Raw genomic sequence first — 20,349 nt, forward strand, 5'->3', positions numbered from 1 at the left:
TATACCGAAAATTTTGATAAATTCGGTATTTTTCGGTAAGGTAAGTTTAGAATGATTAATGATGATAATAATAATATTCAAAATATGACATATATAATTTGGCCAAACCCGCCAGTTGAAATCAAATATGATAGAATAAAAATGTAAATATAACATTTGAGGGGAAAACAATGGTTCCAACATAATTATATTTTAATATGTTAAAAAAAAACGTAATTATTATATTTTAATATATTAAAAATATTATCTATATATATATATATATATATACCAAAAAAACAATATTCTAAAACAATATTCTTTTTCCCGCCAAAAATAATCGGTTCCATCGTTAGAACAGTGCCCTTCCTCCCTCCTCTCTCCTCTTAAAAATGGAATCTTTACTATTCAATAATTGCTTAAGATCCCCTAACTACGTCTCGCAGAATCCCACTGATTTTTCTAGGTTTCGCTTTCGTCTCAACCATGTCAGCTCGTAGCATTGGCCATTCTTCGCCACTGTCTCTGTCGAAATCCGCCGCCACCACCTGTTCTTCTCTCCTCCGCGAACTCCAGGTACTTTACGGCGAAGTTTCTTCGTTATTACTCTATTAGCAAACATTACGTTACTTTATTTGGGAAAAAAATATTTGTTCCAGGTTACGTAATGTGGAATAATTGCTTCGACTGTTCACCCATTGTACTAATTTTAGTGATGTCTACATTCTATTGAGTAAAAGAAAATAGGGTAAATAAACTAAGGTCTTGCGTAACTTACTAGAATTCCTTTAATTTTTTTTAAATTCCGTGTTAGGACCTGAATTTTGATGATGATAAGGAAATGGGAAATGAAAGGTATCCGATACCAAAAAAATACGTAGCATTTTTAGTACATGGTGCATGTAAATGAGTATCACGACGAAACCAGTAAACATCTCTCATCGTTATATTTGTACGAACACTTCTTTAATGTGTTCCATCAAATCCTCTCAAAGATTTTGATTGTCACTTTGCAGCGGACCATTTAATATAACTAGTGGCAGTAATATCTGTCAGCGCATCGTCTACATCTACCATGGACCTGAAATCTATTGAATGGATGCATGAAGCATTAAAAAGCACCATTCTGATATTGATTCACCTTTGGCTTTTCATATACCTGATAGCAAGCTGTCAATATACTCTAGAAAGGTGATGATCACAACATGCAGATATCGTGTCAGTAGTTCCACCACTCACCTGACTTACTGAGCATAGAAAACATTTAAACGTTTCGATTTCATTTGAACTGAAAATTTTGGATTGGACATTAACCTACATTATCTTCTTATGATGGTCCACCGTCGTGGTTCCTCTTGAATTTTACATATTTCGCAGTTTCTTTTCACTGAACCTTTGAATACTTGTGGTTTTTGAACGTGCCCTCATTTGGTGAAATAGGAGACATGGGATGAAATTGGAGAGTGTAACACTGACAGAGATAAGATGCTTCTTCAGTTGGAGCATGAATGCCTTGACATATATCGCAGGAAAGTGGAAAGAAGCAGAAAATACAAGGCCGATTTACTGCAAGCCTTGGCTGAGTCTGAAGCTGAAATTGCTGGACTTGCTTCTGCTCTTGGGGAGCAGATTTCCTATCCAAGGGTCTGATTGCTGTTATTGTTTTGATTTCTTTAATTGAATTTCATAGTCATTGTTGTACAACTATTTCGACCGCAAAAGAATGTCATGTCTTTTCAATCTACAGTGGTTTTCTAAAAGGACACTTCCTATCTTTTGATGCATCATTGTTGAATCCATAGTCGGAGGATTTTATATTGAGTTAATCTATCATATTTTCTCTACTCTCTAGAAGCCATACATTTAGTTATCGTCAGAGATAGATGTATAGTTTCACTGATTTTAAACTGTCTCTTGAATCTCTTCATAATTTGTTAGTTCGATAATATGAAAGAGAACCTCAAGCAGCAAATATCCACTATAAGCCCCACGTTGGATAATTTGAGGCTAAAGAAACAAGAGAGGATTAAAGAGATTGCCGAAGCCGAGTTCCAGATTGCTCGGATCTGTGCTGAAATATCTGGCGATAATCAGATATCTGATCGTGATGGAATTCGAGTGGATGAACTAGACCTGACAATCAACAAGTTGCGAGGACTGGAATCTCACCTTCAGGAGCTTCAGTGTGAAAGGGTTTGGATATAAGTCTATTTTTCCCTCATAGTTTTGAAATTGAAAATTATTTGAATAATTTAAAACTGCACCATGTTTGTCATTGCAGAATCTGCGTTTTCAGAAAGTTAATGGTCATATCAGTGCAATTCACGACCTCGCAGTTGTCATGTCTCTAGATTTTAAGAAGATAATGGCTGAAATTCACCCAAGTTTTATCGATCCTGCAATTGGTCAATCAAAGAGCATAAGCAATGAAACACTAGCCAGATTAACTAATGAGCTAAATTTACTGAAGAAAGAGAAACAACAGCGACTATTAAAGGCAACCCCTTAACAACTTATCTTTTTCTTTTCTTCGTTTCAGAGACCTAAATATGTTACGATGTTTCAGAATTCCCTCTTTTCTATCATATCCTTGGGTTGAACTGATTTTAGAATTTAAGTACTCATGTCAAATTTGAATTGAACCAGCTGGAGTGTAATTCAGTGAGTTGTTCCTATTCATCTTCTTACTGCTCTGTTTGCCTGCAGTTACAGAAGCTTGGAAGTACGCTCTTTGAGCTCTGGAACCTTATGGATACACCTGTGGAGGAGCAACAAAAATTTAAACCTGTCACTTGCTTAACTGCAGCAGACGTTGATGAGGTTTTTAGCCAGGGATGTCTATCTTTTGATGTCATTGAGCAGGTAGTTAATGTTTTAGCATGCTTTTCCACATGAATTCTTATTTCGAGACAATTCGCCAAAAACTAGCCATCTAGTAAATACTGACTGAGTTTTTGTCCTGCTGATAGATTGAAGTTGAAGTTGAGCGATTGAATGATTTGAAAGCCAGTAAAATGAGAGAGCTTATATTCAAAAGACAATCTGAACTCGAAGAAATCAACAATGCGGTTCATATGGATGTTGATAGTGAGAAAGCTCGGAAAATTCTCATCACTCTATTGGAATCTGGTCCTACTCAATTATTCTTTTATGATGCAATCAACAACTTTTTTTGCTTCATAACTTTTGTAACCTTTAAATTTACAAATTTTCTTACTGTTATTCAGTATTATTCTCTTCGCTTTCCCACTGTTGCAAATAAAAAAATTCAAAGTTCCTTGACTATCTGTTCTTTCATTTTTCTCGTATGCAAATACTAACCTAACTTTTATGAGCTATTCCTGTTACCTCATTGCACCTTTTATTATGTCCCTTGTACTGAGTCTATTACTCTAGTTTAGTAATTGATAAGGGCTTCTAGATTTGACAAACCTTTGGTTCGCATCTATATATTTCCTTTCAATTGTTGTTTTAAATCCTCGGGAAAAAAAGAACCATACATCAACTATACTCAGGCGCCTGCCTGCATTAGTACTTTTCTTTTATCACCTTTATTTTGAAAAATTATTATTAATTGGACGTGTAACTGCAGGTAACAATGATCTTTCTGATCTTTTGTCAAGTATGGATGACCAGGTTGCAAAAGCCAAAGAACAGGCTCGAAGCAGAAAGGATATTTTGGACAAAGTGGAGAAATGGAAACATGCAGCCGACGAGGAAAGCTGGCTTGACGAGTATGAGAGGGTAATGTTTATTATACCTATAAACACCTAGACTTTATTACTGTTGGGTTTAGAGAGTATCTGTAATCTATAACCTCGAGAGGAAGTTGTACACGTGTACTCTTTTTTTTCTAGTCTTAAATATTTTCCTCTATGATCAGTGCATACGTTACTGGCATATTTATTGTTAAAGTAGAGGAAAGCTTATAGAATTATTAGTTTGAAAGTTGTCATTGTTATATCGTCTCATTGATTGATTGCTAAGTTAACAACCTTCGGTCATGATAAGTTAGTTACCTTTAACTCACATTGTGAATACCGCCAATGTCATTTTTTTTGTTTTGTGGCTGTCACTCACTTTCAATTTATTTACACGTATAATTTGATGGGCTTAGTCACCAAGGACACCGAACCTTAGTCCACTCAAGCTTACCAAATTTTGTCATTAATTTTATGCCTTCAATGAATTTTATTGAAGTTTATCAAAATCAAGTTTCTTGTACGAGAAAATTATGCTTTTTCAAAGTGAAGAAAATTCTTGTGTAATTAGAATTATTTTCATGCATACCATGCAGCCATGCCACCTTTTGATCTTGTTATTAAAAATAGAAATGATCGTCTTTCAATCGCACGTTTATAGTAAAGCAATTTTTGTCTATTATGGCTCCAAATAAATTAGCAATCAGTTGTCAGGAAGTACGAACATATGTTATGCCCTATGATGGGGAATATGAAACATGTCCTTTAGTGGCTTACAGTAGTCATTTCCACAATCTACTGTAGGCAATAGACGAACATGAATTAAGATAGCTGTGATAATGATTAATTTGTTTGTATGTTGCCTTGTTCTGATTCATGCAATTCTGAAAGTATTATGAGTGGTTGGCCGAGATCCTATTGCACCATTATATTATGTTTAAGGAGGCAAAATCACTCTGTAGCCCTGTTTTAGCACACCTATCGATATTTTTTTCTTCTATTCTTGGAATTTCATCTCTTCTCCTCTTATGTTTTTTCAATAATCCAAAGAGTCATCTTCTAGAGTCCTAGACTAATAAAATGTGTTTCATGCAGTGGTTCCGTTTCAAAAGTAGACATCTTCTGAAATAATCCGATAGATTAGTTGTCTTAAGACCACCAGGAAATGAGCTTGACCTTTTTGTTTCAGTTCATTTTGAACACCGATGATGTGTTTTTTTCCCATTTTTATTAATTCCTTGATACTCTCTAGTTTTTGTTGTTAAAATTCTCTTCTTATTTCAGTGTTTCTGCTTGAATTATTTATTTTGTTGAGCTTCATGAATATTGACCTCTTTTTTTAGGATGAAAATCGTTATAGTGCTGGAAGAGGAGTACACAAAAATTTGAAACGTGCTGAGAAAGCTAGAATTTTAGTAAGCAAGATCTCATGTGAGTTTTGATCCTGAGGTATTTGTTTCACATTGTTTCTCTTTTAACAATTGACTAGAGCCTATAGAAATTGATGAATGTGTTTTGGGTTTTAGGGTTGAGCATATTATAGATTAAATATGCAGCTAAAAATCGATGACTCCAACTCCTATATCCAACGTCCGTGAAATCTCTCTTCCCACAAAATCCTGGAAGGGGCTTATTCACTGAAGGGGCAAAGCCCCCATGAAAAAAGGGTGTGCCATTGACAAAAATAGATACATAGGCATGGAACATACATTTAACATCATAGTGCTCATCTAATTTTGATTAAAATCCAAGTCACTACACCAAAAACTGTGACGGGTGATGGCTTCACCCTACTCATTGATTCCAACTAAATCACAAAGTATGATATTCTTCATGAGTGAAGCATTCGACACACTTAAAATCAATTGAAATATCTAATTTAACCCCTTATTAATACATAGTAATGAAGCATCACAATTAAATTCTTAGTTAGTCACCCACTCACCCGAATGTTCTTATTAGGTGTATCATATTTTTGGGGCCTTACATTTTATGTATATCAAATAGCATGAAAACTATGAAATTCCTTTAGCTGTGGCTGTTTTGCGGCAAATGCATTTTATCTCTGCCCTTGGTCTGGTAAGGTACCAATCTTTTTGCTCCTTCCATCATCAACGACATGGTTCTTTATCTGTTTGTTGTTCCTTCCATCATCACCCTGAAAAATTTAGTTGGAAGGCATCATTCACTTTCTATTCGAGTAAGATTTTGGTTTTTTTAGGCTTGTAATTGAGATATGTATGGTTGAGCATGAAATTCACAGGAAAGAGTGGAATCAAAATTTTGGTATCATGGCCGTTGGGCATGTAATTTATTGTATTTCTCACATCCAAGTAATTTGGTGGTTGTTTCACATTATAATGACTTGTTTAAGCCATCTGCTTGGCTTCATCTTCAATTTTATTTTACTTGGGTTTGTATCAAACTAAGCTGGTTCAGTTTCCCAACTGTTCTATTAACTCGTGAAACTGATATCACAAGGCTAGATTCTATTGTTTGTAGTTTATTATTTAATTAAATGATGTGGTTTTAAATTGAAACTGATGTGTCAACTCTACTGCAGCTCTTGTTGAGAGTCTAACTGCTAAAGTAAGAGCTTGGGAGCTAGAAAAGGGAATGCCGTTCATCTACAACAAGGTAAGCAGCTTCGCCTGTTTCATATTTTATCTTTCTCCAACATATGTTCGAATTCTTGATTTTAGTTCTACTTTGGAGTTTCAGGTTCCTCTTTTACGGACACTGGAGGAATTCACTGTTTTCCGACAAGAAAAAGAAGAGGAGAAACGCAGATCTCGAGTATGTTATCGGTTTATCTTTTTTGTGTCTTACAACAGATAAAAGGTGTTAGAGATACTGGCACATAAACATTAAAATCTTTTTTTTAGAAGAAAAAATTTGATCCACTGTCAATCGCCATTAGTTTGATGAATTTTGCATGTTATAGGAACAAAGGAAGCTACAAGAACAGTTAGCTACAGAACAAGAAGCACTATTTGGTTCAAAATCAGCTGTCAAGAAGCCTTTGGCTCAAAGCACATACAGCAACACAATGGTGGCAACCCCAAATGGTCGTCGTTTGAGGATTCCATCCGCTAATCTTGGAATCTCAGGAGGCAAAGACAAAAGAGATAGTGGCAAGGCCGGTAGTGTAATTCCCATAAACTACGTTGCTCTTCCAAAGGATGATAGGTGTAGTTAAATCTCGTGGTTTTATGCTTTATACTTAGCTTATCAATATTTACTTGATACAGCTTATTTCAAAGAGCTCGTTCGTGTTTGATTGATGGAATACCCCAACACAAATTGATTTTCTTCCATATTATGATGAGTAAAGCTGAGGTGTATAAAAAATCTCTCAATGTTGATGCTATATTCACACGATCAAAGTTCACTGAAAGCAGTTACATGTTGGAAATTTAATTTGAAAGTTCCGACATGTTAATTTTTTTTTTAACCAACATGCTAATTAGATTTAAGAAACTCAGTAGTTATTTTCTATGTATATATTTTTAGCCTGTGAGTTGGATGCTCTGCATATTAGATATGATAAACATTTAGAACGTTGGTGACTGACAAAGGATGTCATACACTGATTTTGATGGATAACTTAAAGTTGTGATAGAACATGGTGAATATTCCCTTTTTCTTATTTTAGTTCACTGAAAAAATGCGAGTTCTTTCCTCGGCCTAGAAGAAAAAATGATAAGCATTTAGAGTGTTGTTACCCGTTTTCGTGGGCGCCAGCTGTGCAGTTTTCTTTTATTTTTTTTTTTTAAAAAAATAAAAACTCAAATCAACAAAAAAGCTTTTGTAATTTAGAAACTAAATCCTCCACCTACCGCCTTCACCAACCAGAACAGAATGAAACGAACATGGTATAATATTTTTCTGCTTAATCCTCCACCTTAACAAGTGTCGTTTAATGAAGTTTTGTCGTCTCCTTAATTTTATGCTTATCTTCTTATCTTTTCTAAACACACTTTCATTTTGGAAGTTTCAAATTATACAATCTAACCATGGTTAAAAAAACGAACATCGTATAATATTTTTCTGAAGAAATTTAATTAAGGAGATTTTAAATTACTATAATAATTAATATATTTTACTAATAAATAAGCATCATATTTAGATTATATAGACCCATATTACAACTCAAATATACAAAATTATTTGTTTTTTCGTATAAATTAAAAAAATTATTGAAAAATAAAATTATAGTGAGTTCACCTCGAATAGTTTAAAAAATGGATTGTGATAGGTTCTAGAGCTGATATTTCAGCTCCAGTAGATTAACAATCTAAATATCCAAGTTCTGATTTTAAAAAATTGGATTATTTTACACATAACCCCATGTACCAGTTACACATCCGACCTCAACAACATGAATACACAACACAAGATCGGAATTCCTCGATATAAAGGTGCACAACGATAGGAAGCATCAATGAACTCGACATATTTATGATCAACTCCCAATACAGATTAATTTCAGTCATCAAAGCCCATTCCAGTTGTCCACATGTTTGTACTACCTGCAAATATGTAGACGATGATTAGAAAAATATTATGAAAGAAACAAAATTTAAATGCATAAAATAATTTATGTATTTTAGTTACCATCTATTGATCCAAAATCTTCTTCATCTGAGTTCTCATCTGTGTTATCATTATTTATAGTTGACCTGATAAAAACTTTGTCACCTGTACTAATATTAAAGGAATTATTAACTTTTTTAAAAATTAATCAATACATACCCTTCTTTCAAATTTGGACAGTTGCGTTTGTCATGTGACACACCTTGACGCCCGCATCCACGACACTATCTGCCCCTTGATGTTGACTTCTCCTTCGATGATTTTAGTCTCTTCCCACGTCCTTTTGTTCTAGTTTCTGAAGGATCAATGATACCAATGGCTCCATCCAAGGTTCTCCTACTTTGAATTCCACTGCGTAATGTTCTATTAATATTCATATCCTTCATTTTGCTATCAATAGAATCAAACTGTTAAGCCAAAAAGTTTGTCCCCTCATCACTGAAAGATGCAACATTAATTAAAGCTGAAGCTTTAAAAGATAGCCTCATATGTCTAGACATCAAACACCTTTCTGGATCGTCGACCACATTTTGCTCAGCCATAGTGTATAGTACGCCAATATTTGCATCTTTTGTCCACCGTTTGAGTATATACTGATCAGGTAAGTGGAACACTTGGTTGATACGAAAAAATGCTAACATATGCCTGCATGGAATACCCTCAAATTGAAATTTCATGCAACTACATGATATATCGTCTCTTTGTTTGTCATGCGTAAGCAGCCTATGTTTGGCAGAAGAAGAACCTTGAAAATTAATGACATTGTAAACCCCAAACTCAATTCCGATAGATGCTTGTTGCACATAATAACCATGACTCAGACTAATTTCATTTTGAAACTCCAACCATTTGTTTTTCGTGTATACATTCACCATTTGCAATTCCATTGGCCAGTTCGATTTGACCTTTGGCCGCTCGTTCATATCAATATGATCGGCAACTAACTCATTGTGTCTTTGGTGTCGAAGTGCCTTATTGAAACGAATTATAAAATCCATCAATGAGTTATTTCTACAGACGTACCTCTTGAAAAATGCATGTGAACTTTCAGACCTCTGACTACTTGACATTCCTGCAGAAAAAACATGGTTGAAATATGCCGGCACCCACTTATGTCGCAACTCATACATCAATGACAGTCAATCATTTTCTACCAAGTTAGCACAATTCATAACCTCTTCCCATGATCTCTCAAATTCAATAGAAGTCGTAGAATGTACAATGACATTTTTTATGCTTTGATAGTGGTCACGGAAAGTCACCGGGTTCAATTTATATGGAAATTTGTTTAGAATGTGCCACAAACAATATCGATGAATTGTTTTAGGGAAAACGTCACCTATGGCTTTCGTCATAGCAGGATCCTGGTCAGTTATGATCAAGTTTGGTGCTCCTTTAGGCATGGCTTCTAGAAACTTATTAAGCAACCAAACAAAAGAATCAGTTTTCTCATCACTCAAAAATCCACAACCAAAAACAATGGTCTGATGATGATGATTAACTCCTACAAAAGGTGCAAAAATCATCCCATATTTGTTGGTGTTGTACGTTGTATCAAACACCACTACATCACCAAATGCAGTGTATGCCCTCCTTGATACAGGATCCGCCCAAAAACACCGAATAAATCTATTGTCTGAATCAGTCTCGTAATCAAAAAAAAAAAGTTGAACTCTTGTCTTTCTCAGACAGAAAGAAATCAATCAATGTTTCGGCATCAATACCCTTGTGCTCATCCCTAACCGTTTTCTCGTAGTTTCTTATATCTCTTTCTGTGCAACCTACATGTTCAGGCCCTCCAGACTCTATTTCAAACAATCTCATTTGTTGACAAGTAGGTACATTCGCTTCTGCAAACTGTTGACTCAGTGCTTTCTTTGCTGCAGAAACAGTACGATGTGAGCGTAACAAATGCACCTTTGAAGGAGTTGATAGCGGATGATTATGACTTTCTATGAAGGTACTAACAACCCAACCTAGACCAGTTTGTTCCTTCACAATTGAAATCTTTGACTTACATCCAATTCTAATCTCACCACGAGCTCTTTCTTTTTCTGGTTCATCACTTTTTGATTGTTTACTCCATCTGATTGCATCTGTATGTCCTTCTTTAAAGTATACAAATTTTTTCCAGATAACTTCTTTTGTTTTCTTCCTTTTTTTGCTATTGCTCATTCTTGCACTAAAACTAGATTCTCGTGCGTATTGGTTGTAGAACGAAAACGCCTCCTCTAAAGATTCGAATTTCATCCCTATTTCTGGCTTTTGATTGTCTACAACTTGGGGAATGTATGACAGTTCATCGCCGCAGTTTTCTTCCATTATGTAATATGAAATTAACAAAATTAAAAATTGCTACACATACTATGCTGGCTAGCTCTGCAAACAATTTCGAAAAATTCGTAATTTTTTTTTAATGATAAGAATGGCTCATGCTCGAGGTTTTCTAATATATTCACACATACACCGAACCCAAATTTTATTTCCAACAACCTCGATTTACATTCACGCACATATTTTTATACCCGACGTTTTCTAATACATTCACGCACATATTCTACCGGAGATTCTAAATTTTCCAACAAGATCGATTTACCTTCTGATTTGAGGTGCCCGGAAAAAGCCTGCACGAGATCTCCAGAATCACCTTCACTTGAAACTCACGACCGTGTGGTGTTTCTTTCATTCTGTTCTGGTTGGTGAAGGCGGTAGGTGGAGGATTTAGTTTCTAAATTAAAAGGCTTTTTTGTTGATTTGAGTTTTATTTTTTTAACAAGCCTCGTAATACTAATCTTGTCAAAATCAGTACATATCATGATCAATCATTGTCTTTATAATGCAATAGAAATAAATTTAAAAAAAGTGTGGAAGTGTATAACTTGAAATAAAAATATAACTAAAACAAATGCATGATTCTTGAGCTTGATCCTTATCATCAGTCCCAAAATATTTCTTGTTTTTCGTCTTCTAATTGTTTTTCGTTCTTATCACGATAAGAGGAGTAAATAATAAATATTTTGAGAAATACTCAGTAAGTTGGAGTCGATCGAGTACGTATAACAAATACATATCAAAATTCGAAACCTGAATATTTCTTAATAGAAAACAGAGTGTATCATAAGTATATAGTGAACATGAAGCACTTGAATTTCATCATATTTTCATAGTTTACTGATATTAGTTTCTAATTATTAACACTCTAAGAGACAATGTCATACAATAATTCACCGTATAAAAGTCATATCTTATGATAATTCAGAAATCATATACATAATCTCGAAACTAAGGAAACATAATCTTGAAACGAAGAATGCATACTTGGCCGGATTTTTAAAACAGATGATATAACGAAATGGACCTTATGTATATTTAATCTTTTAAAACAGATTATATAACGAAATGCATACAATTATAACATCCACGTAACTATCGCATATAATATAATAATGAGAGAAATTACTGAGCCGATGGTAGTTTAATAATAGTTAAGGTATTTTTATTCTAAAAATATATATATTTTAAAATTTGTAATATTGCCAGAATATTATAATAGCAAAATAAATTTTAGGTATAATTTATGGTTAGTTAATATTAAACCAAGAGGTGCCCACATGCATTCCTTTTTTCCCATATGATAATTTAGGGAACCAAAATTTCTTTATCTAAGATAATGAAAATATAATAATTGAAAAATTAATTGACATTGTAAAAGGTAAAAATGAAATTTAAATGATTTATTTAATCCTCAATAAAATATAATGAATAGATCAAACTTCATTAAAAAAAAAAAAGCCGCATAACAATCATGAATAGCCAGGGAATTTTAAACATTATAATTACCAAAATTCCCATATTATTCAACGAAGTAAAAGTGAAATATACGTATGGTAAATCCGCTATTATTGTACTAAAAACTTTCATTAAATAAAATATTATGTTTCTTATAAAAAAAAAGAAAAAAAAGAAATGTACATATGGTAAACACAAGCAAAACTAATATACTCCTATGATTTCATTCTTTCCAACAGAAATCTAAATGAGGCGACCAAATTTCAGAGGAGGCAACTCAAACAAACGCTGCATAAAATCTTCTAAGCTGTCACAAACACTTCTCCTAGCACCACGAGACCAGCATGTCTTCCATCACGAACAACCAGACCCACTTGGAAGCAGAAAAATGCAACTCCCACTACATGTTCAGGTGTCCTATGCTATGAAGCTCATTTTTTGAGAGAAGAACAACTAAACCTCCATAAATTCCATATCCGATTATCATGGTCTGGAGTCTGCCTCCCTTTGACAAGGCAACTATCTTACCTGCAATAAAGTAATGGCACATGACATTGAGAGAAATCACAGTAAGTGTTCAGACAGTAATTTCTGGTTTACAAAAGTTTGTACGCAGGCAATATCTCACCTGGACGAGACAGCACTTATCCAACTGCTATACCTACTGTGATCTTTTATTCTGCATTAGCGAATTCAGATTATCAGTTTACATGGTTGAAAAGAGTTGAAAGCCGTACGTTAGGAAAACGCAAAGAAAAGTGACCACGGAATGAATATGCAGCCCAGTTGGCTCTAAATTTGCCAATAATATGAAAGACAGACCAAGTTAAATTTTGGGGGGAAAATGCACGCTACACTAAGATAGCTATGGATGACATTTTTAATCACAATTTATCACCAATATTTTCAAACCTATTCTTTCCTATGACGAGCATTAAAATCAGTTTTATATGCAAATCTGGAAACTATTAGTACTTGAATAAGAAATAAAAACTAAGTAATCTGTGGAGATAACTAAGCTGCATTTGATGATCACAGAGGAATATGAAACTGCATTTTATCTTCCTTGATGACATGCATGATTTATTCTATACATGCAAGCAGCTTCCTTTCAGATTGAACTGTTTTCTTCTTTCTTTCTCCGAATTGAGTACTAGGGATCCTTAGTTTCTCTCACCGACAGGCTTCAAACAGAAGAGGTGACTGTTAGATAATTATATTTCTTACATAAAAGGTCAATCCCTTTTTGTGGAGTTGTTACATCAGGCGTTACCAGTGATTTGGGTATAGTGTATCAGGAAAATTCTTATCAATTCATCACATGATTTGTTAAACTCAAAACAATTGGTGCTAATTGCCACCCCCGATTTTCTACTATAGTGATGTCACAATTTGTTTAGTTTATACCTTATGTGTAAAACATTACATCTCGGTAATATTAAAAGTATAGCACAGAAGAATGGTAATTACCCAAAGGAAGAAGCAAAAACAAAAATCCATGTCATGCAATCACAAACACGTGCAACATGTACCAAGGGAGAGAAGAAAACTGTCAACCCGAATATAACATTTTGCAGAGCAGAAAAGCATAGTCAACAGTATATTTTCAACTTACAGGTACATATTTTGTGGATCAAGTTCATGAAAAAAATTGACGTAAAAGCGAAACCCATCGGGACTGACATCTCTGCTCAACAATCCTGCAAGAGAAACCAATCATCAAATCATAAACATCACTTAAGCTTGTCATTTAACAAAAACTACATGCCTTTGCCTTCAGCAGCAAGGAGATACTCTTTAGCCATAGCTGGAGCAACACCCAACGTCCTTGCAGCATCACTGGCACTGATCCCAGCTAGCAAGGCCTCTGGCTTCATTATTAGAGAACTTACTCGGGCATATACCTTAAAGAAAGAATTATTCAGATAATAACGACTCAATAATGGTATACATCAACATTTTACCTGAGAGTCAGAGACAATATACAATTTAAAAATATGCAGATTATGCCACTCCCCCGAGTACATATCACTACCTTTACTTCATTTGTTGGTTACAACCAATATCTCAATCAGAAATGTCCCCTTAAATTTGTTTTTCATCATATTTTTTTTACAATAAAATCAGTTTGGTCACCAAAAGAGCTTATTGAAGATTGGAGGCTTTTTAATATGTAATACGAATGTAAGAGAACTACATTCATGAACAAGTTCAAAGAACTATTCCTTAGAGTAGCAAAAAAATAGAAATTTTACTTTTTATATATCAAATGTTTCAGATGCCTTTCTTACTGTAAATCATTTGTTGGCATTGCTAAGTAGTAGCCAATCTAACCCCTAATAGCAAAATGTGAAATTCAAGAGGGCACCAAATTAAACCTTTTATTTTACCTCCTCAAACCAAATAGGAATAGTATTAGTAAACATCTCAGTCATTTAAGCGCACTCCGGGAGGGGGAGTCATAATTTAAGGAGAGATATTCCAATTTGAAACACACAGCACTGGAGATAGAAGACATATTTGTATGGGATAAACGGCTCGCAGAGAATCAAAATCTTCAAAGTTTTTGAATGGAAAACTGATATAAAATGTCTAAGTTTCCTTTATAATATTCGCTTTCTATCTCCTAGATGTTAGAAGAAGTATGTTGGAGCATAATGTATCCACAAACAATCACAAGGAGAAGATTCCAAAAATAATAACATTATAAAAACATGTCATATCTAAAATGAATCACCTCATCATCACTGTGGGATTTACTCTGGATCACCATGACACCACTATCAAATTTCCGAAGCATAACCGAACTGGCGGAATTAAAAAGAACAAAAAAGATTAGAATTATTAGTTAAAGAAGAATACAAACATCAAAGCATCAAACATGTATTAAAAATCTCAATTTTCTTTAAAACTGTCAGAGAAGTAGCAGAATAAGATTGACACAAAATCGTACGTACACATCAAACTTTTCCCAGAGAGAACATGCTTGTAGCAAATCATCAGGGGAGATCAATTCTGAGAAAGAAAGCAAAATCATTATTTAATATAATCTTTTTAAACATATGCACAACGAGCAGTATTTTGAAATTACACACTTGAAACAAAAAGGATTTATAAGCAGACGACAAAAAGAAACAAAAAGATGAAAGAAAACCTGTCCCACGGGCTCGATTGAAGAGGCAATATATATCAATAAGATTAATCATTCCTCCAGCTCTTTCAAGAGGTTTCTTGACAAAATCTGCGAGCTAACAACCAACATATTCGTAAACAACAGTAGCCAAATCACGGTAAAATTAAAAGCTCTAAAAGTCGCATAATATAAGAAATGTCACAATACAGTACTAGTACATGTAATTCAACAGGAAGTTCAGATGAACATGTTCAATAAGTCTTAAATAAATGAAAACGATCTTTAGCAGCCAAATTCTGGACTCCTGACTTTTCTAATTTGAAGCTTGGGCGATCGCTTTAAGAAGAATTTTGGATATATGTCCTTTTCATTTGTGTCCAATATAGGTATCTGCTTCCGTCTAGCAGTATGATCAGCATAAGAGACTTAAGTTATTCTGTTTGTTGCCTAACCTTGTCTCATTGAAGCATTATTCTCATCTTCTCCTGTTCATCAGTAATATCATCACTCATAAGAACAATCAAATAGTGGTCGACAATCACTAAGACATTTCCATTTCTCCAGTAAATTATCTACAATCCATTGAAACACCCCATCTCATACATCTGCACAAATGAGAAAACTGGAGGCTGTCCCTCGAAATTTCAATTCTAAATCATTTAGTATCCTATCTGAGTGATCTAATATATCTACTATGTTGCTGTATTGTAACCCCACCAAAATATACCCACTCTGTGGAAGTTACACGTGTATAAAATCTCGGGATTCCCAGCAGAATCCTTGATTAAAATAGTGGAAAACAACAGTTTCCCATTACAAGAAACATGTTTATGTTCCTTCATAAAGGCGGTATGTTTCTATAATAACATTTCTCCAATAAAACACTTATAGTGTGGTTCCTTCAAAAAAACTGCAAGAATTTTAAAATAACATGAGAAGTAATGAAACCTCTTCAACAAATATCCAGAGCAAATGCACGTAGTTTACGAGATTAGATGAATCAATAAGACTAGCTCGTTCAGGCTTAAATTTACAGGTTTATCACCCATCCAAAAGCGAGCAACATTTATGAGAGAGTTAAATAGTTACTTGTTAGTAGTTAATGCATTTAATGATATTTGTATACAATAAAAGCGGCCATAAATCAGGTGGTATTTTTTCCATAAAATTTAAAAGGATGGTCTTGAGACTTGAAATCATTACCCATCCTTGGTTTGGTATTGTTAAATGACCACATTGTCCAAAACCTCAAGTAATTTAAGAAATGAAACATATTTGTGAATCTAAAAATGGGCAATCTAGGTAAAGAAATATTGGGTTGAGATGTTAAACTGATTTAGTAAGAGATTATGTAGATCAACATAACCTTTAGTTTGTAAAAAAGTAAGGCAACAACAATATCCACACTCCTTGTGGCCATTGATCGGATTGGAGGCTTTTTTTATAAGTGGTCATGGAAAAAAATGGAGTGAAAGAAAAGATAAGAGTACCCCAATTTAATTGTTGACCAAATCATTTATGCATGGCTAAAAATTAACAACCAAGACAAATTCTACAATGGTAGATCTGATTCCAGGATGAAAAGCTTTCCAAATCCTGTCGGACAAAATAGCACATGAAACGGATAAAGCATACCTGACGAGATAGTTGTTGATGATATAAAGCACCAGCGGACTCTTTTGTAACTGGAGATACAATACCAACACTCAACAGCCAATCTTGCATCTCTTCCTTACTACCCATCTCATCGTCACCCGCCCCAGAAGTTTGATTATTTGAGCCTGATAGAAGCTTTGACCTCATTTTCTCAGCAAGCAGCACCATCTCCTTTGCCTTACTCTATTTTTCCATTATTTTTCACAATTAGAGAAGCAAAAAAATAAAGTAAAATTATTTAACAGAAAAGGACAACGGGACTCAGTGTCAAACTAAATCATTATCATTTAGTTCCACAACATTTAGTAGTACTAGAGTTACAGATACCAATAACAAGTCATGTTGATAGATATAAACCTCACAGCTGGATAGGATTTTTCGGGTTGTTCACTAGTCCATTTAGAGATTAATAACAGAGACCCTACAAGTAAAAAAATGTCCTTCAAAATAATATTTAGAGTAGTTATCGAAAAAATACTATCCTCCAAATGCTGTGTTAAGGTCCAATATAAGAATGGTCACAAACTTTCGGTGCCATACTCATATTCAGCAGTAAAATATATTTAGTGTCACAGTAGGATAAGGACTGCTAAATGTATCAATTTTCATGTAGCTTGGCCTGCTTCTTAACTTTATCATCATCCCTTCATGATGCTATAAATCCAGAGCCACACTCATACATGGTATATCAATTCAAGAATATGCCTACTTTTAATCATTGTGGACATGTTTACATGACAGTCTCAATTCCTATTTCATCATTTAAAGCCCACTTCCTAGAATTGAAATATGCATCCAATCTCACATTAGCGAAATACATTGGGCTAATGTACCTGGTACCATAAGGAATATATAGTAAAATTTGCATCAATGCACAACTATCCTATAAGACTGGACTTTTCTTGCATCCTCCTGGTTAATGTAAATCTTCATTAATTATTAACGCATACTAAATCAAACAACTTGACAGAGCAGATTAATTGGATCCACTTCGTTAATCATTCATCAATTTCACAGTTTGATCCACATCATGAGATAAAAGTAATATAAGTACATAATCAATTCAATAAACCAAACCATTGCCAACATTGCCATCTATGTAATTCATATCCTTGCACAATGAAAACCAAAGTTCAGGTAGAAATACTAGCCCACTTAGTCTTTCATTATAATTAAAGTTAACATGAGAAGAATTTTCAGCAATCAGATAATCTATATTCAAACACACAGACCATCAGAGCGTTTAAATCCTGAAAAGCATCCTGCAAGCTCTTGTCAGTACTCTCCCACATCTCCTGCTCTTTCCTCAATATCCCAGCCACCCCCACCACCGGCATCCTAATCGCCAACGAACTTTCTCCCGAGCCCTCCCCCGAAATCGAACCCGAGGAAGACCCACCAGCTTCCCAGGCCTTTCCTCTCCAGGCATCCCAAAACTTTTCCAAAAATGAATCGGGGTCTGTTTTCCCCCTTAATACCAACGTAATCACAACATGTTGGGCACCATTTTCGGTAATTTTACCATCCGGCGTAGCGCCCACCTGGAAGCGGATTCTGGGACTTTGGAACATGGACTTCAGAGATTTCTTGGCGGATAAAATCTTTTGGATTGCGGAGAGAGGGACGTAATGAGACTCAGAGTTTGCAACAGTGGTTGTTTCTTGGGGGAGAAAGAGGAGGCGGTGTGTCGTGAGGATTAGGAGGCCTGATTTGAGGTGGGGGAAGGAGATTAGGTCATCAGAGAGAAGGTCAACGGAGGATAGAAGAGAGCACTCTACCTCTCCGGGGTTCAGAACTGGGCGGCCGTTGGCCGTCAGCTTTGCCGCCGGGAGGAAGTTCCCGGCCATCACTCTTGAGAATTCAAATGGCAACTTCGAAAAACGATCAGTCGTACTCGTAATTTTGTGAATTTTGGAGGAAATTTTTAAATTTAAACGTGACTAAACGAGAACTAACTCTCAATATAAATATATTCTAATTGGTTCACAATACCTTAATTATTTAATAGACTCATTAATCCTCCTATATTTAAAATATTAGATCATGTATTTCATAGCATTTATAAAAGAAAATTAAAATATTTGTGATTATGAAATGACTTATATTAGTAATCAAGCACATACACTATGTATGTGTAATATAATACATAAATATTATTGTTTTTTTAAATAAGACGAATGAATAATATTAAATTTTATAGCATTAGTAAATTAGAAAAAAAAAAAGAATAAAAGAAATAAAGATCATATAAAATGAAAGTTGAGAAATTTTGATGTTAATGTGATGTTACAATCGTCAATAGATTAAAATTTGAAAGAAAACATATTTTTGACATTTTTGTCCATAAATTGTTAGTTAGAAATAATTATATTTTAGGATTACATATGTAATTCGATATTAGTATAACTAAGTCGAACATAAACAAGATAATATTGAAGCATTATGATTGTAGAAAATCATGCATAATCAAATATAACTAATACATTCATCTTGACAATATTTTTTTTGTTAAAAAAAAAAAAACAAATCATAACTATCAAGATTATGTTTTCTCAATGAGTACGAATTAGAACAAGAACCTTATACGACAAAACCGAGAACATTACTTTTAACAACGCATAACGTCGCTTATTGTTTTCGATATACAAGAACTTGAACACATATTAAATCAAAAGAACCAAAAATATAAAAGAGGAACAATTCTTACATAGATTTACATTCACCGTCAACATATTATCCAAGCATGATTTTTTGGAACAAGAAATATTAATATTACCTTTTGAGCCTTCAGTCAGGAGACCATATTATCAAAAAATCTACAGTGTAGTCGGCTAGATCTCGATATAGATCGGGATTAATGGCCTAGAGTTTTTTTAAGTGAAATAAGGACAAATATGTAATTTCATATTACAATCATAGTCACCGTTTAAAAATAGATTAAGAATCCCAATGGTCATTAAATATATATGATTTCTCACCAATTTATTTTAATTGGAGAGAGTCTGACTTTTTTAATTTGATCAAATATAGTGACTTAAAGGACACGATGATATTTATACATGCTTGTTAAAATAAAATAAAAAAATAACATCACATTTTGACCCAATCCAGATTCAAACCATGTGTTTTTCTACAATATAACATCTTAACGTAAATAATTATATAGGTCGAGTTTTTTCACATTTGGGTCGAGTTTGGGTTGAGCTTGTCTTATTTAAGTCAAAGTTTTCACATTTGGCCCGAGTTTTTCATATTTGAGTCGAGTTTTTCATATTTAGATCGAGTTTTTCATACGTGGGTCGAGTTGTTTATATTTGGATCGAGCTTTCACATTTGGGTCAATGTTTTCATATTTAAGTCGAGTTTTACACATTTGGGATGAAGTTTGAGGTGAAGTTTTTATTTTGGTTAATTTAAGTTTTTATTTTTATATGCAAAATAGTAAAATTAAGATGACTCCATTTTTTTCCGATTTAGAACTTAACTGACCCTCAA

General features: G+C 34.1%; 2 protein-coding genes and 1 long non-coding RNA gene across 3 annotated transcripts; 1 reads left to right on the plus strand and 2 right to left on the minus strand.

Moving 5' to 3' along the window:
- Positions 1 to 325: 325 nt before the first annotated feature.
- Positions 326 to 7,042, plus strand: LOC140987392 (65-kDa microtubule-associated protein 5). Its single transcript, XM_073455875.1, has 11 exons — positions 326 to 555; positions 1,420 to 1,623; positions 1,918 to 2,172; positions 2,261 to 2,476; positions 2,686 to 2,841; positions 2,949 to 3,108; positions 3,572 to 3,723; positions 5,024 to 5,111; positions 6,244 to 6,317; positions 6,402 to 6,476; positions 6,625 to 7,042. Exons 1-11 carry the CDS (start codon positions 466 to 468, stop codon positions 6,877 to 6,879), a joined length of 1,725 nt encoding a protein of 574 aa, XP_073311976.1. The 5' UTR covers positions 326 to 465; the 3' UTR covers positions 6,880 to 7,042.
- A 1,109-nt stretch (positions 7,043 to 8,151) lies between these two features.
- Positions 8,152 to 10,618, minus strand: LOC140988846 (uncharacterized). Its single transcript, XR_012177378.1, has 3 exons — positions 8,436 to 10,618; positions 8,298 to 8,362; positions 8,152 to 8,212 (listed from the first exon to the last, which is right to left on the minus strand). It is a non-coding gene; the product is annotated as an uncharacterized lncRNA (long non-coding RNA).
- A 1,649-nt stretch (positions 10,619 to 12,267) lies between these two features.
- Positions 12,268 to 18,773, minus strand: LOC140988008 (vacuolar protein sorting-associated protein 36). The gene is made up of 9 exons (XM_073456846.1): positions 18,087 to 18,773; positions 16,834 to 17,037; positions 15,220 to 15,313; positions 15,023 to 15,080; positions 14,803 to 14,872; positions 13,834 to 13,969; positions 13,681 to 13,765; positions 12,694 to 12,744; positions 12,268 to 12,593 (listed from the first exon to the last, which is right to left on the minus strand). Exons 1-9 carry the CDS (start codon positions 18,699 to 18,701, stop codon positions 12,590 to 12,592), a joined length of 1,317 nt encoding a protein of 438 aa, XP_073312947.1. The 5' UTR covers positions 18,702 to 18,773; the 3' UTR covers positions 12,268 to 12,589.
- Positions 18,774 to 20,349: the final 1,576 nt, after the last annotated feature.

This window comes from Primulina huaijiensis, chromosome 11 (genome assembly GCF_012295235.1).
Source record: "Primulina huaijiensis isolate GDHJ02 chromosome 11, ASM1229523v2, whole genome shotgun sequence".
NCBI lineage: Eukaryota > Viridiplantae > Streptophyta > Magnoliopsida > Lamiales > Gesneriaceae > Primulina > Primulina huaijiensis.

What these genes read in the sequence shown, in the direction of transcription:
- LOC140988008 (XM_073456846.1), bottom strand. Translation starts at nt 18,701, where the DNA reads ATGGCCGGGAACTTCCTCCCGGCGGCAAAGCTGACGGCCAACGGCCGC. An exon ending in ATCAACAACTATCTCGTCAG is followed by an intron (nt 15,314 to 16,833) that starts GTATGCTTTATC and finishes GTTGGTTGTTAG; the next exon opens with CTCGCAGATTTTGTCAAGAA. An exon ending in CCTTGCTGCTGAAGGCAAAG is followed by an intron (nt 13,766 to 13,833) that starts GCATGTAGTTTT and finishes TTTCTCTTGCAG; the next exon opens with GATTGTTGAGCAGAGATGTC.
- LOC140987392 (XM_073455875.1), top strand. Translation starts at nt 466, where the DNA reads ATGTCAGCTCGTAGCATTGGCCATTCTTCGCCACTGTCTCTGTCGAAA. An exon ending in AGCAGATTTCCTATCCAAGG is followed by an intron (nt 1,624 to 1,917) that starts GTCTGATTGCTG and finishes ATAATTTGTTAG; the next exon opens with TTCGATAATATGAAAGAGAA. An exon ending in TTTAGTAAGCAAGATCTCAT is followed by an intron (nt 5,112 to 6,243) that starts GTGAGTTTTGAT and finishes ACTCTACTGCAG; the next exon opens with CTCTTGTTGAGAGTCTAACT.